This window comes from Equus asinus, chromosome 9 (genome assembly GCF_041296235.1).
Source record: "Equus asinus isolate D_3611 breed Donkey chromosome 9, EquAss-T2T_v2, whole genome shotgun sequence".
In the NCBI taxonomy this organism is placed as follows: domain Eukaryota; kingdom Metazoa; phylum Chordata; class Mammalia; order Perissodactyla; family Equidae; genus Equus; species Equus asinus.
The window spans coordinates 22059385-22075014 of record NC_091798.1 but is presented as its reverse complement, the minus strand read 5'-3'; the positions used below and the strand labels follow the sequence as shown (position 1 = coordinate 22075014).

At 39.8% G+C, this 15630-nt stretch overlaps 1 protein-coding gene across 4 annotated transcripts in view; it reads left to right on the top strand.

The window, feature by feature from the left end:
• TTC1 (tetratricopeptide repeat domain 1) overlaps positions 1 to 15630 on the top strand; it is a 46578-nt gene that overhangs the window by 24169 nt on the left and 6779 nt on the right. For all 4 annotated transcript variants that reach the window (XM_070517143.1, XM_014842731.3, XM_044777720.2 and 1 more), the window contains exons 4-7: positions 850 to 962; positions 4373 to 4409; positions 9110 to 9258; positions 11551 to 11605. In XM_070517143.1, the coding sequence (XP_070373244.1) occupies positions 850 to 962; positions 4373 to 4409; positions 9110 to 9258; positions 11551 to 11605 (354 nt within the window). The remainder of the gene's footprint in view (positions 1 to 849; positions 963 to 4372; positions 4410 to 9109; positions 9259 to 11550; positions 11606 to 15630) is intronic.

Here is a 15630-nt window from a genome sequence, read left to right as displayed (position 1 = left end):
GACCCGGTGCTTCCAGCGTGGCCTCGGGCAGTATACTATGCCTGTACTTTGGTTGCTCTTTCTTCTGCATTTTTTTCTGGATGCTTTCAGAAGAGAGATGTTCTTCATGTCCTCCTGCATTTCTTACCTTTGCTTAGAAATAAATTCATTCTGATAATTTGGGGGAATTATTTGATCTTATAATTGCCTTCTGTCACATTTCAAAGTGTATATGCTTTAGAAATTTAGGAGTAGTAACATTTTCCCCCAGTTATTTTCAGGCTTATAGTTGTTTTTTTATATCCTGGTTTAGCAATCATTGATTCATTTTTCCTAAGAAAACTAATGGTTGTAAGTTTGAAAGCATATCTCTTTGTATTTTAGTGTTAAATATTTTAAATCTAAGAAAAGAGTGAATAAGCAATTTTCTTTTAATACCCTGACCATAATTCTGTGTGGTAGTGAAGATAGAAATTTATTTTTCTCTTTTGAGATCTTTAGACAACTACTGATATTTACATTATTGCTTTAGCTACATAAAATGTTTCTCCAAACGTTTCATGGAAGCAGTTTTAACCAGGTTAACTCTATGAAAGCACAATATCTTTAATGAAAATATATGTGTACAGTTTTTTTCCTTCATCCTAGACCATTAATCCCAGACTTCAGTCTCTTTCATCTGTCCAGCTCCCTAATCGCCTTTCAGAACTCCTTACTAAATCAGTAAGTCAAATGAAAGCTGAACTTACAAAGCATTCTGTCTGAGACAGTTGTCCTATGAATGGAAAACTGTGCATTCTGAGATCCTGTGGAATACAGTAATCTCAGAAATAAAATCATAATGACCTCTTGTCTTTACCTTATCCTCAGATTATATAGAAGCCGAAAGTTCTTATAGTCGAGCCCTTCAGATGTGCCCATCCAGCTTCCAGAAAGACAGGTCCATTCTGTTTTCAAATAGAGCTGCTGCAAGGATGAAACAGGTATGTATCTTTGACCTTTTCTATTTAAGAAGCATATGAACTTGCAGTGTTTTCACAGAGTTGCTTCTCTGAAAACTAGCATAGGAGCTTAAAGTTGCTGCCTCCCTTTTCCTGCCCGTATATTTCCTGATGTAAAGGGCACAGGGAGAATAGAAAAATGTTTTGAAGAACTTGAGTCAGATTACTGTTACCATTCCTCATTAAAGTGGCTGAGTGAACACTTTCATGGAAGGAAGGCCAGCGAAGCTTCCACCAAACTAGGGCAGGTCAATGAAGCAAAGAGGCAAGTAGTGCACGTCCTAGAATAGCTACGGCTGCTTATTTCAGGCCTCTGGAATTCTAGATGAAGACTCAAAGAGAAGGGGATCTCTGATTAAAATCTGATTAAACTGGTTAAAACTGGTTAAAAATCTGGACTTCAAGATGCTTGTTCCTAAGATTCTGATTTTTCTGTTGAAGGTAGGCACATGGGGGAAAAGGTCCAACAGTTGGGGTGATGGGTGCCCCTAAATGCAAAATAGATGTCAGAGAAGGTCAAAAGCATTTTGTATTTCCAAAGGATTGGGAACCTGGTATAGCAGGCTGGGTGTAGAACAGATAAGAGCGCAGTTAGGTCTGTTTTGTCCTGTACTGGTGTTAAAAGTTAGATTTGGTGTTGATTTGTGTGATATTCCTATTTAGTCAACATAGTAGTTTCACTGGATTGAAATGATGAGAGTTTTGAAAAAACAATACTACTTGTTTTGCTATGGCTACTTATATTCAGAGTGCAAAGGGTAGGCTATTTAACATACCATTAAGCAAGCACAAAGCAGGCTCAAGATTGGGCGAAGTGGTTTTTTGTTTGTTTCGATCAGGTATCGACATCACTTTCTCTTTGATGTTGCCTGAAATTCTCCAATGCCTCTTCCACAGTCACTCTGCGTGACCAGGTCTTTTGTGTGTTTTTTTGGCAGGGGGTAGTTCTTGAATGCTTGGACATGCAGAAAGGTTTTTTATTTTTTTAAACTCAAACTTGTATGTTTTATTATTGGATTCAGTCTCCAAGGTGAAGTATTTTTAGAGTGATTCACGTGGCACGGGAGAAGAAATAATTGTAGTGCATACAAACAGACATTTTGTATTAGGAGAAGTAAAATGATTATTTTAAGTTTATTTAAAACAATATTCATTAATATATTCTATCATCAATCAGAATTCACAGCTAACAGCTGTTACACTTAGCAGGAAAATTCTGATCTTTTGTGTTTGCTTCTCAGAGATATCTTGCCACATTCTCAGACTCAAAATTGTTGTTGTGAAATGGGATCTAGGGTAACTTCAGCATGAGAGAAAATGTACTGTACCCATGTGGCTCCTGGGATTTGGGATTCTTCGTTTCCACAATTGCCAAGTTAGTGCTATTGCTAAGGTTGGGCTAGCATGAGCGACTAGTTCTTGAGCTGGGAAAACGTCTTGCCAGCCTTTTGTCTGTCACATCTGAGGAGAACTCAAAAGAGGGTTGCTCTGTGACTATTTCTTACACAGAGGATAGAGTTGTTAGTGGGGTGTTTTGTTTTCTTTTAAGTTGCACTTGTAATATTTTAAGAAGATGCTAAAATCAGAGACCTGAAAACTTCCAGGATTAATGCACTAAAGTGATTGAAGGAGCATATTCTGAGTTTTTCAGGGAAGTGATGGGTTAACTGCTTTAAGAAGAATTTCTGAAAGGCAAGTTTGCAGGCTCGGCGTCTCTGAGTGCCCCAGCCAAGCTTTACATTTCCTCTCTGGAGAGAGACAAGGCAAACTGGAGTTCTGGCAGAGCTTCAGCTCTCGGCCTCGCTACACGGGCAGACAAAGTCCTGAAAGAATAGACTGTAAATTTTTTAGAACAACTGTCCTTACATATTATGTGCATTGTTTTATATATGTATGTAGACTTCAATAAGTTATGAAAGGATGGTAAATAAGTTGTGGTTGTTCTCATCCACCCCACTTTAGAGACTACCACTCTAAGCAGCAGACAGCACCTGAGCTCCCTGAGCTGTTAGTTGACTCTGAGCCTCAAAGGACTGCAGTAAAATTCCGTGAGTCCTTGTTCTGCAGAGGCCGATTGTTGATCAGACGCACTGCAACTTAATGCTAGTTTCTTAGGGGCACAGACACCACCACAGCAGTTGTACACATAAGTTGTAAAGATTTACTCCTATTTCAGAAACTTTAAAATATGAAATTATGTGTCATAGATTTATAGAAATTTTATAAGTTGGAGAAATACTGACTTATACCCAGTTACACAGATTTCTTTACTACATACTTCTTAGACTGTTAATATGTGAATATGTGACTTCTTAGAACTTTTAATATTTAAACTGCTGTGATGAACGTTGGAAGAGATTTAATATGGTTAGTGTTTCCCAGACAACTCTGGAACCCTTTTTGTTTATTGTGGATAAAATACACATGACATAAAATTGACCATTTTAACCATTTTAAAGTATACGATTCAGTGCCGTTAAATACATTCACAGTGTTATGCAACTGTCACCTCTAACGGGTTCCAGAACTTTTTCCTGACTTCTGAAGGAAACCCTGTACTCATTAAGCAGTCACTCCCCATCTTGGAAGTGTTTTTGATTGAATCCTCAAGCTCAGTTTAGTAGACACTGCTCTAAAATATTCTGCAAAACATTTAGTATTTGCTACAGTAGGCATTATGGAAGTAGTGAACATTTATTTCAACTAATGTTTCAGTAATATTGTGGAAAACTTCTAATCTGAGGAAAACAGCCATTTTAGAGCTGGAAGAGTCAGATTGGTTAGTGTCAGAGCTAGAGCTGGGATCTGGCTCTTCTGACAACCAGTGTTCTTTCCACTGTGCCACGGTTCTAGATTCAGTGAGTTCAATCAGTTAGATGTCTTATTTGATGAATTGTTTTGTGTTTTTGTTTCATCAGTGAATACATTAAGGTTTGTAACTGAGATTACATGACGAGCCACACTGTGTGTCTGTAGATGGACCATCTGGAAGATACCACTTTGGGTGTGTTAGTATGACAACTGGCCAAAGAGGAGAGTTATTAATTCAGTTATTCATATGTCATTTGCCCTGTTTATTGATCACAAAGTTTTCTCAAATTCAGCATTCTAATGTAAAATGTCTTGTAAATGTAATAGGTCAATTACAGCAATCTTTAAAGATACTTTGGGAAGAAGCTCCTTGAATACTTTGTGGCAGAAGGCTTTCAAATCAGATCTGTCACCATTTTTTAATTTAAGCTTGGAAGTAACATGCATATTTTCGTGTGATTTCTTTGAAGAACATTCTGCATCTCCATAAGCAGTTATTAATGATCAGCTTATGACACTGAACCTTGAGGCCATTAAGATAGAACTAGGGTGACACATATTAATGTTATATTTCCTTTTAGGACAAGAAAGAGATGGCCATCAGTGACTGCAGCAAAGGTACAACTTTTTGGTCTTGTTACATGTTAACATACAAGAGCATTACCTCAGCTAGACATATGCCGAGGCTCTCAGTCAGGTGTGTATTTGTACATGTGCCCCCTTCCTCTGGGGCCTTTAAAGAAGCAGCTTCACAGTTCACCCTTCTTAGAGGTGCTGTATGGTAGTCATCTTAGTGTAAGCATGCTTTTGAGTGGATAGTTCAGTCAGTTTATCCTGTATTAGTAAATATGTGAAGAAAAATTCAAAGCTACCTTGGCAACAGAAACTCGTGGAAGAGAATTTACTTCTGTTGTGTCCGAATTACTTTCCTCTGAGCTTGAAATTGGAGGTCTTAACTGTATTAGGGCATCTGGATCTGTGCGTTTGCAGGGGCGTGGGGAGCTGTGGTGAAGGGCAGGTTCTGTTCAGGAATTAGTACTCTCTTCAGATGTAATAATTCTTCCAAAGCTACTTGCTTTCATTTTAATTACCCTTTCAGTTCCACACAGTGAACCGAGCCTTTGTTATCTGATGTCTGAGTTCCGTTAAGGTCTTTTCATTCCACCAAATTATAGAGACACCCCCAGACATAGCATCCCTATTTTTCTTTTTTTTCAAAAATTTTCGGATAGGCTAGACAGTTGTCTTGCACTTCTAACCAACTTGGTGTGGAGAATATACATACAGTCATGCACCACATAATGACATTTAGGTCAACAATAGACCTCATGTATGACGATGGTCCCATGAGATTAGTACCATACAGCCTAGGTGTGTAGTAGGCTATGCCATCTAGGTGTGTGTGAGTGCACTCTATGGTGTTGCACAAGGATGGTGTTTCCCGGTGATGCGTTTCTCAGAACACACGCCTGTTATTAAGTGACACGTGACTGTAATCACTTTTCCTTGCATCTTACTACTCTGAGGAGTTTTTCTAGCTAATTACTACTTTTTGTAGTTTGTATTTTTTTCAGTTTTCCTTCTTTGGATAATATTTTCTCTGAGAAAATCGTGGAGTTAGAAAGAACCTCATGTTACCTAGTCGCACTCTGATACTGTGCATGAATTTCTTCTTCTATTTTCCCCTTTGTATTAGTCACCCTCTCTGTTGGCTTTCTCGTCTGTATACTTGGTATTGCTTTATAGTATCTGAATGAAACTGTTACTACGCTAGAATTTAGCGCACTACTTCTGGTCTAGTACTGTCTTTGGCTGGAACTAATTCTGAATGTACTGTTTTGTTTAGAAGACAGTGTTTAACCTTAATCTGTGTGAGATGTGTGAGTTTGAAGAGTTTAAATTAGGAACAAGTTGCTGATTTTCAAAGCTGCTTTCTCTGCAACCAAATGGTGAGAAAATGCCCTGTAAGCTTGATTAGCAGGGTATACACTAGGAACAGAGCTCATTTCCATTTATAGCCCTGGGTGTAGGAGCCTTGCCAAGGAAATAAGAGGAAGGGGAGGAAAGTGTTTTCCGGATTTGTTTTTGGATTTGGTTAAGCCAGTATTCATGTATTTATACATAGTTGTTAATGGGCTACATGCATTGTGCCCATAGGCAAAATACGTTGACATTAGTATGGTTTATTTGTATTTAGGACTCTCCCCCCACCCCCCAAACACAGACGTGCCCACTCAGTCATAACCTTCTTGGCAAAGGACTTATTTCTGAGGTCATATTAGAGTTCATTACTACTAGTCATAAAACAATATTTAATGCCATTCACCTTACGGTTTTCAGCCTTGACATTAATAAAGTTCAAGTTCATTCTCTTATGTGGATTGGGAAAGAAAATTACATGTTAGAGTGATGTGTTTGATTTTGAGGTTTTTTTTTTAAAGATTTTATTTTTTTTTTTTCCTTTTTTCTCCCCAAAGCCCCCCTGTACATAGTTGTATATTCTTCATTGTGGGTCCTTCTAATTGTGGCATGTGGGACGCTGCCTCAGCGTGGTTTGATGAGCAGTGCCATGTCCGCGCCCAGGATTCGAACCAACGAAACACTGGGCCGCCTGCAGCGGAGCGCGCAAACTTAACCACTCGGCCACGGGGCCAGCCCCAGATTTTGAGGTTTTTATAAAGTAATCATGGGGGATGTTTTTCTCTTCAATAGATATTTGCATTATTAGAAGGTATCCACTAGTTGAGAATAGGGCAGTATCTGGGTTAAAATGTAAATTAGGGGGTTCATTTTTTTTTTAAGATGTAGTAGAGGTCATTGGTGTATTTTTCTTAGGGATATTATGGTATTGTAGTTGGGGGTATTTTAAGAGAATATTATGTACTGGAGTAAGGGGAGATGACAGGTAGCGTGTGAAGTTGAAATGTTAAGAGGTTTGGGTTCTTTCAGAAAACCTTCTCCTGAACCAATATACCTCTCCAACTCCTGTACCATTTCATTTTTCTGATCCTCGTCATTGAAAGAATTGTCTATACTTGCTCTCTCTACTGTGTTTTCTCCCATTCTCTCCTCACCCACATCCACTAGGCTGCTGTTTCATCCATGCCGCCGAAACCCATCTTGTAATGGTCACCAGCAACTTCATCTTGCTCAATTAAATAATTGCTTCTCTAGCCTTGCCTTACTTGACCTCCCAAAAGCATTTAATACAGTGCATCATTCCTCATTTTTTTCCTGCTTCCTTGGCTATTCCTTCTTATTCTCTTTTGCTGACTTCTCTGTCAACCTCAATATTTTGAAAGTCCCTAGATCTTAGTCCTACGTAGGGCCCTCTTCTTTTTTTTCCTCTATATTTTCTCCCTTTATGATCTCATCCAGTTCTGAAATTTTAAATACCATCTGTATGCTACAGTTTATATCTTCAGCTCTTCTCTGTGGTCTGGAACCCTATATTCCACTGCACATTTGACATCTCTTCTTGGACTTCTGGTAGGTATTGCAGATTTAATGTGCCTAGAACAGACTCTGGTACCATCCCCCGTACGTGTACACACACACACACACGCACGCACGCACACACACACACACACAACTTGCTGTTAGTTTTTTTCCACTCTAATGAATGGCATTACCATCCATTCACTTGCTTCAACTAAAATCTTGGCGTCATCCCTGATTATAGTATTCTCTTTCTTTCATTCCACATGGCTTAATTAATCAACAAGTCCTATGGGCTCTAATTCATAGACATGTACTTAATCTGGCCTCTTCTTTCCATCCCCACTATTACAAGCTTAGCCAACATCATCTCTCTGGACCACTGCACTAGCCTCCCAGCTGTCTCACTGCTTTCACTTGTGCCTTCCACACTACAGCCAAAGTGATCCTTTAAAACTGAAAATCAGATCATGACTTGAATATGCTTGAAACCGTTCCACTGGCTTCTCATCACACTTAGGAACACATCCAAGCTCCTTTCCCTGGCCAGCAAGGCCTCCATGGTCTGGTCCTTGCCTATACTGTGGACCTCATCTCTTCCACAGCCCCCAGCCTAGTCACTAACATGCCTCCAAAGTAATTCTTACTTTAGAGCCTTTATTCTTGTTAGTCCCTCTTTCTGGTAAGCTGCTCCTTAGCTTTTCAAATGGCTGGTCTCCCTCAGACATTCCCTCTTCATATGCTTTGACCACTCTCTGAAGTTACCTTATTCCCCCTTCACTTGCATTTACATTACCTTGTTTTATCTTTCTATATAGCACTATAACTCTCTGAAATTATTTGTGTGCTCTCTACTCTTGCCTACTAGAATAGCCTAAAGCTTCATGAGAACAAGACCCTTGTCCATCTTTTTTACCACTCCAGAGATACAGTACATTCGGTACATATATCAGGTACTAAATAAATAGTTACCGAAAGCATGAATTAATGACAATCGAGTAAATTATTTAAAGAGAAAAATGTTCTAGACCTGTGACACTGCTTTCTAACAGAAAAAGAAACAACTCAACAAAGAATAGGAGAATTGCAGTACCCTTGAACCAAAACACAGGCAAAGGATTATTAGAAGGGGAATTGTCGTTGGATAAAGGAAAGGATGTTATGTGTCAGTGACCTAAACGTGCTATAGCAGCAGTTTGAAGGAACAGTAAGGGTTTAGCTAAAAATGTAACCTCAGTAATCATGGCACAACCTCAGTAGTTGAGGCCTAGAAAAAAGAGAATGATAGCAGAGCCTGCCACCAAACTCTTTAATATGTACCTTTACAGTCTGTCTCACTTTGCCACTGTGCACTTGAGCTTTGGGTTCTGACGTATTCTGAACTGGGTGGAGGACAAGTAGGTGAAAACCAGGAGTTGGGGTGTAGACCAGGCTGTAGACTACAGCCGCAAGCCAAATCCAGCCTGCCATCTGCTTTTGTGTACAGCCCATGAGCTAAGGATGGTTTTTACATTTTTAAATGGTTGAAAATAAAAGAGACATATTTTGTAACCAATGAAAATTATGTGAAATTCAAATTTCAGTATCCATAAATAAAAGTTTCTTGGAAGACAGCCACCGTTATTTGTTTACTCATCGTCTGTGGTTGATTTTGTGCTGCAACAGCGGAGTTGAGTAACTGTGGCAGAGGTCTGTCCCGCAAAGCCTATCATCTTTACTATCTTGCCCTGTACAGAAAAAGTTTGCTGACCCAGGTACACCTTTGACAAATGACTCTTCCTTTTGGACTCTTGGAGCATGGTTAATAAAGGAAAGATGTAGCTGAGGATGTATAGGCTCGTTTTCTTCATGGTAACAATTATTTATTCTCTTTTTTACAGCAATTAAGTTAAACCCCAACTATATCAGAGCAATATTGAGGAGAGCGGAATTGTACGAGAAAACTGACAAGCTAGATGAAGCCCTGGAAGACTATAAATCTATATTAGAGAAAGATCCATCAGTACATCAAGCAAGAGAAGCTTGTATGGTAAACCTCTTTTTTAAAAAAGATTTTTCTTCTATTCCCTGTATTGCTACTCAGCAAATCTTAAATAATCCTTTGGGACATAACTATGTTCCATTTCTGTGCTTTTGAGCAGCTTTCAAAAACACATGGGAGATAGAACTTTGAAGTCGTGGCCACAGACCCACTGTGGCCATGTACCAGTTAATCTCTATTCTAAAAGTCTCATCTGTGAAAACCTTTAATCGGTAGGGTTGAAAAGAACTGTATTTTAATGCTGGACGAGGGAAATCTTGTCCACTGTAGTGTATTGCTTAGTCCGAAGTGACCCCTAGTATATAGGTCGTAAACTTCTCATTTTCTGTCCATTCTTTTCCTTACTCACTAAGTTTCTGTTTATTGTCATGTGCCCAGCACATTTCCAAGTGAATGTCTCCTAAGCTAACCTTCTTATCTTTCTTAAAATGGCTCTTATTCTTGTCCTTGGCACTACAAATCCCTTTGCTTCTAAGCGTCATAATGTTTTTATGTTGGTTATAAATTAGCTAAATGTTACTGGGTTCCCCTCCTTTAAAAATAACCCCAGATTTGTGCTTTTACCTTTAGCATCTCTCCTTGATTATCTCTAATGCACAGAGCAACATACTGTCTGAAGAATGTGCTACAGAGTTGGATGTGTATATGTTATTGCCCCAAAATAATGGATGCTCAAATAAGTTTGAGAAACACTAGCTTTAACTAACCAGGTTTCTTTGCTGCCAGACTTTTCAGAGAGCCATTAGAATGGAGGGGTCTGTCGTCAACCCCCATATGCAGCAGAGATTGCAGGCCAGCAGGCAGGAGGGGGAAAGCAATGGACTTGTTTTATTTAAGCCAAATTTTTTTGTTTTGTTTATTTAATTGAGGCCACTTGCCAACATTTAAAAATGGGAAGATTTTACTGAATAAAAACTAAGTTGGACTCTTCTTGAAAACTGGAGAATGTGAACATACTGGATCCTACTTCACCTTCTATACATTGGCATTGGACTGGAGCTCTCCACTTCCACTGCTGACCACACCACTTCCTGTTGCCTTACACCTGGTTCCTTTACTTATTTACAGTTCATCTCTGGCCCCTGAGGGCATTTGAGCCCCTGCTATCCAGGCTTTCCCACTTATTTCATGGGACTATTATTCCACTGAGCAGACCCGAGGATACTGACTGATCTATCTGCATTAATATCCTCGGTAGTTTGGGTTTTGTTTTGCTTTGTTTTTACACACCCTTGAGGTGAATTCCCTTAACAATGACAGATCTTTTATTATCTAGAAATGGAGTAATGGGAGATAGACTGGTTTGGATACTTAAAATACATAAACAGTTTGAATCCTTTATCCAACTTTTAACATATCTCTGAATGGTGGTAGGATTAACTTAAATTTGACACGAGGAAAGCAAATAGAGTTCTTAAAATCTGGGTTAAATTCTTGGTAGCCTTTATCCTTGTCAAATTAGTTTTAAGCCTTCTGTAAAAGGAAGGTTTTTATGCTAGTTGTTCTATGAATAAAGAATTTATTTTATTTTGAATTATTATAATTGAGTTATTATTAGGATCCCAGAGTACTTGGGGCCAATTACAGAGCCAAAAGAGGCCATAGGAGACCCTGATCTACATCAGTGGTTCTCAGCCGGGGATGGTTTGGTTCCCAGGGACATTGGCAATGTCTGGAGATAGTTTGATGGCATGACTGGGAGGGGACTGCTGGCATCTAGTGAGTAGAGACCAGAAATGCTCTAAACATCCTATACTGCACAAGATGGCCCCCACGACAAAGAATAACCTCGTCCAAAATATCAATAGTGCCGTGGTTGAAAAACCCTGAGCTAGAGGATCATTTGGGAATGTCCCATATTGAGCTCTTTCTCAACAAGTTAGACTATATAAAGAAAAGACAAGTTAAAAATACAAATGAGCAAAAAAATTAAAAATATAAATATCCATAATCCCACCGCCTAAATATACCACTGTAATCATCTGGTGTGTATCCTTTCAGACTTGTTTGTGTGAATATCTGTTTATTCACCAAATTTTTATTGCGGTCCTCCTCGAGCCGCTGTGCCAAGAAGTGGGAATATAGCAGTGAACCAGACAAAACTCATGTCTTCGTGTAGCTTACCCACAAACACATACTTGGTTTTTTCTTTATTTAATAGGATGGTATATATGTACTTAACCTGATCTCGCTTTCACATTAGGTTTTTAAGGTTTCTCAAATTCAAAATAAAGCCAAAGGATTTTTCTCCAACCCTTGTTTCTTTTCTTTTTCCCTCAGAGATTACCTAAGCAAATTGAAGAACGTAATGAAAGGCTAAAGGAAGAGATGTTGGGTAAGTTTTCTTCCCTTACTTTCTCTTGACCATAAATAGCTAGGAAGCTGGGGATGGGGGACATCAGTACTTTTATTCACTAGAGGAGAGGACAACAGTTGGAAACAGCTTCAAGGCCCTTCATTTGTTGTGGGCAGCAATACCACGTGGCCGTTGAGTTCTTAGTCGTTTTTGACTTCACAAGGAGCAAACATAATTCAACTCCCAACCTGTGATACCACCAACCTCTGTTTCAGATCATGAATCTTATAGAAACAGTTGAGTTTCTTCATTGAGTAAACAACCTAAGGTTTTAAGTTCATTAGGATGCCATCGCTATAAGCCAACACCATGTCAGAACCAAGGGAATTTTTGTTTTGAAAATGACATTGAGAGTCCCCTTAGTGTTTGAGAAGACATGGGAGGGCAGGAATTAGGAGTAAAAAGTAAGTGGCAAAAAAGACTGTGGGTGGAGGATAGGGCAAGTGGGTTAATAGATGTATATTTTAGTTCTCTTATTTTCCAAAGCATTTTATAGCTGGAATCAGGAACACCTCTCATGAACAATCTGCGTGACTAAGGGGAATAAAGCTTCCTGGACAGAGCCCTGTCCAGCATATTCTGCTTATGACCTGTCTGATATTTCCCTGCTCAAGATCTGCTATATGTTCTTCCTTCTGAATATTTTCTAAATCTGTCATGTAAATTGCATTTAAGATATTGCAGTCATGTGGGCCTAAAGGAAAAATCGTTTAAAATAAATTGAGCCTGACCATTTATGGCCTTTAGGCATCAGTATCCAGAGAATAAGAACAAACCTCCCAAAGGATCACTTTATAGCGGAGTTGATTGAGAAGAGGCTAGTAACGTAGACGATCCAGAGCCCTCTGGCCCCTGCTGGGTTGACTCAGTCTCAGCAGATTTCTGGAGCCTTCCTCAGTTTTTCCAAAAAGGCTCTTTCCCTACTTTACATATTTAATTAAATTTGACACCATGTTTGAGCAGAAAAAAATATTTTAGAGGTACTCTTTCTTCAAAGAAGAGAGAAAAGAGCATTTTCTTATTTATTCTAACAGTGATGCTTTATTTTAACAACAAAAAAATTTTTGCATTTAGCTGAGCTGGATTTCACACTGAAAGAGATGACTCTGAATGACCATAGTGGACTTGGAAAAGACACTTAGGCATCAGTCTCTAGGGCCATTTTTTTCTGAGCCAGTACGGAACCACGAAGGGATGAGTGTAAACCGAATCTTACTGCCATTGTCAATTCCAGATGGAATCAAAACCTCCGTCTGTCCTTGTCACTCTAAATTCTAATGAGCCAGACTTGCCTGCCTTCATGGCTTTGGGTTTTACTTATACTGTTCCCTTCATTTGAAATAGTCTAATTGAATTCATTCCTTCAGTTGCTTCTGCACTGAATTCTCCTCCCGTCAGACTTAAACAGCTTAAGTTGCTTGGTAAATAATGTGTCAGTTTGTTGTTACACATCAATAGTTTGAATGGCTAGGCGCCTTTATTTTCATAATGAACATAAGAATCATGAATAAAGTATTGCTTCTAGGTGTTACTCACCAAAGCAGAGCCTAAAAGGGAGAAATCACTCTCCACGTGGAGTCTCAGCCTCTCGAGCTTTGTGGTGTTCTTCCCCACTGGTTACAGATGATGTAACTGTGGTTCCTGTGCTGGGAGATCTTGGAGGCTAGTCACTCTGAGGGTAAAATAATGTTACTTCCTTAGAAGTCCTGAGCAAAGTTTTTGCACGATTTTTAGTGCTAGCTTCACTGGCTTCTGCTGGAAGACTGGCAGTTACAAATTTAAAAAACTGCTCAACACTGTTTATCATTGACATTTACAAAGCAGTTATGTAATTATTTAATAATATGAGCTTTTGTTTAGGTTTGTTCAGTAACCTTTGACTTGCCTTTTCTTTTCATTCTGTAACTTGAAGAGCTATGTACCCCCCTCCTTGAGAAAAAAATCCTAATTGGAATTATGAATGGGTGGAAAATACTTGCTCCTCCCTTCCTAGCCTGTCACTTATAACTATCATCATTAGAACACGAGTGGAGACCCAGGGTAGCCATCAGTCATAGTGCCACAGTCCTTGCTAATTGGAGAGAATGATTGTATTGGCTTCAGATTTTAAAGAAGGCAGCAACTGGAGTGTTTTGCTTTATCCCTTTCTCAGGGAAGATTAGCCTCGTGGCCAGAATAGCCAGGGAATGTCAGGTTTACAAGGCCGTATGGGTATGATTGATGGTGTGATGAGGTGGGAACAGATTTCCTGGACAGAGCACCCCAAGAGGCTCCGAGTTTTTTGAGCATCTGGTGGTGCTGATGATACTGGTGATTGACATCCTGTTATTTGGCTTTGCTCAAATCTAGGGATTTTCACTTTAAAAAAAAAAAAAATACAGGCCGGCCCCATGGCCAAGTGGTTAAGCCAGCGCGTCCTGCTTCGGCTGCCCAGGCTTCCACCAGTTCAGGTCGTGGGCACAGACGTGGCATCACTCGCCAGGCCACACTGAGGCGGTGTCCCAAGTGCCACAACTAGAAGGACCCACAACTGAAAATATACAACTATGTACTGGGGGCTTTGGGGAGAAGGGGAAAAAAAGGAAGACTGGCAACAGACATTAGTTCAGGTGCCAATCTTTAAAAAAAAAATCTAAAAGAACAGTTGAACCTCTTAAAAAAATCTTACATGAAACCACAGTATAGAAAAAAAGAAGTGGTATTTTATTTGTGTAAGTTCACATGTGCAGCATTTATAATCAGAATAATCAGGCAAGTTTGAGGAACAAAAATTTGAAATCAGAGGGATTCGGATGGCAGGCACAGCCTTCTGAGTATCTATATCTAACTTAGTTCTTTGTTTTGATTTCACAATATTAAATTTTTTGCTCACATAGATAGGTAAATAGTAAAAAAAAAAATCCCCAAAATTTAAAGGAAAACTGCTGAGACATATTCAGAATCCCTGAAGCTTTTCTGCTCAGCTGTAGGAGACCAAAGACAAGGTCTCGGTCTGCCGCGCTGCGTTCAGGAGCATCTCAGGGAGCGTGGCTGTTTAACTCTGTAGGGGAGAGGGCTGCCTTCCCTGGGTTAGGTCTGTACACAGGAGGTGGTGAGATGAGCCACTCTTCTTGGCAGCTGTGCTGGGAGGGCAAGAGGAATGTACTTGGAGGCCAGGTGGTGATGCTAACATAGGCCTCTGAGCCAACTGTGATTACAAATAGAAGGGAGTGTGGGCTAAAGACTTTTCTCATCATCATTTGCAAATTGTTTCATCCTGTATCCTGGCCCAGCCATGAAATCTCAAACAAGTGGAATTGCTAAGAATCTGAATGTGTAGGTTAGTGGTTCTCCCTCAGTCTCCTGTCATCTCAGCGTATTGATCTATAGACAGAAGAGAAAGTCGTCTGCTATCTCCAGAAAGTAACGTGGGCTGCTTTTCACCTTGTCTAAGAGGGCCTCTCCACCCAGGCAACCTTAACATCCCACTGATCACTAGAGATAGATGTTTACCATTAGTTTTAATATCAGGCTTCTCATCAAGATTCTACTCACCAGCCGCAAAAGCTAATCATCTTCTGGGGCTGGTTCTCAAAATACAGTGCCCGGAGCAGCCTCACCTGAGAGCTTGCCCCAAATGCACATTTTCCAGCGCTCCCCCCAGACCTACTGAATCAGAAATTGGGGGGTGAGGTCCAGCACTGTGAGTTTTTACAGCCCCTCTGGGTGTTTCCTTTTTTTTTTTTTTTTAAGATTGGCACCTGGGGCTGGCCCCGTGGCCAAGTGGTTAAGTTCGTGTGCTCCGCTGCAGACGGCCCAGTGTTTCGTTGGTTCGAATCCTGGGCACAGACATGGTACTGCTCATCAAACCACGCTGAGGCAGCATCCCACATGCCACAACTAGAAGGACCCACAACGAAGAATATACAACTATGTACTGGGGGGCTTTGGGGAGAAAAAGGAAAAAAAATCTTAAAAAAAAAATTAAAAATAAATAAATAAAAAAGTAAAGATTGGCACCTGAG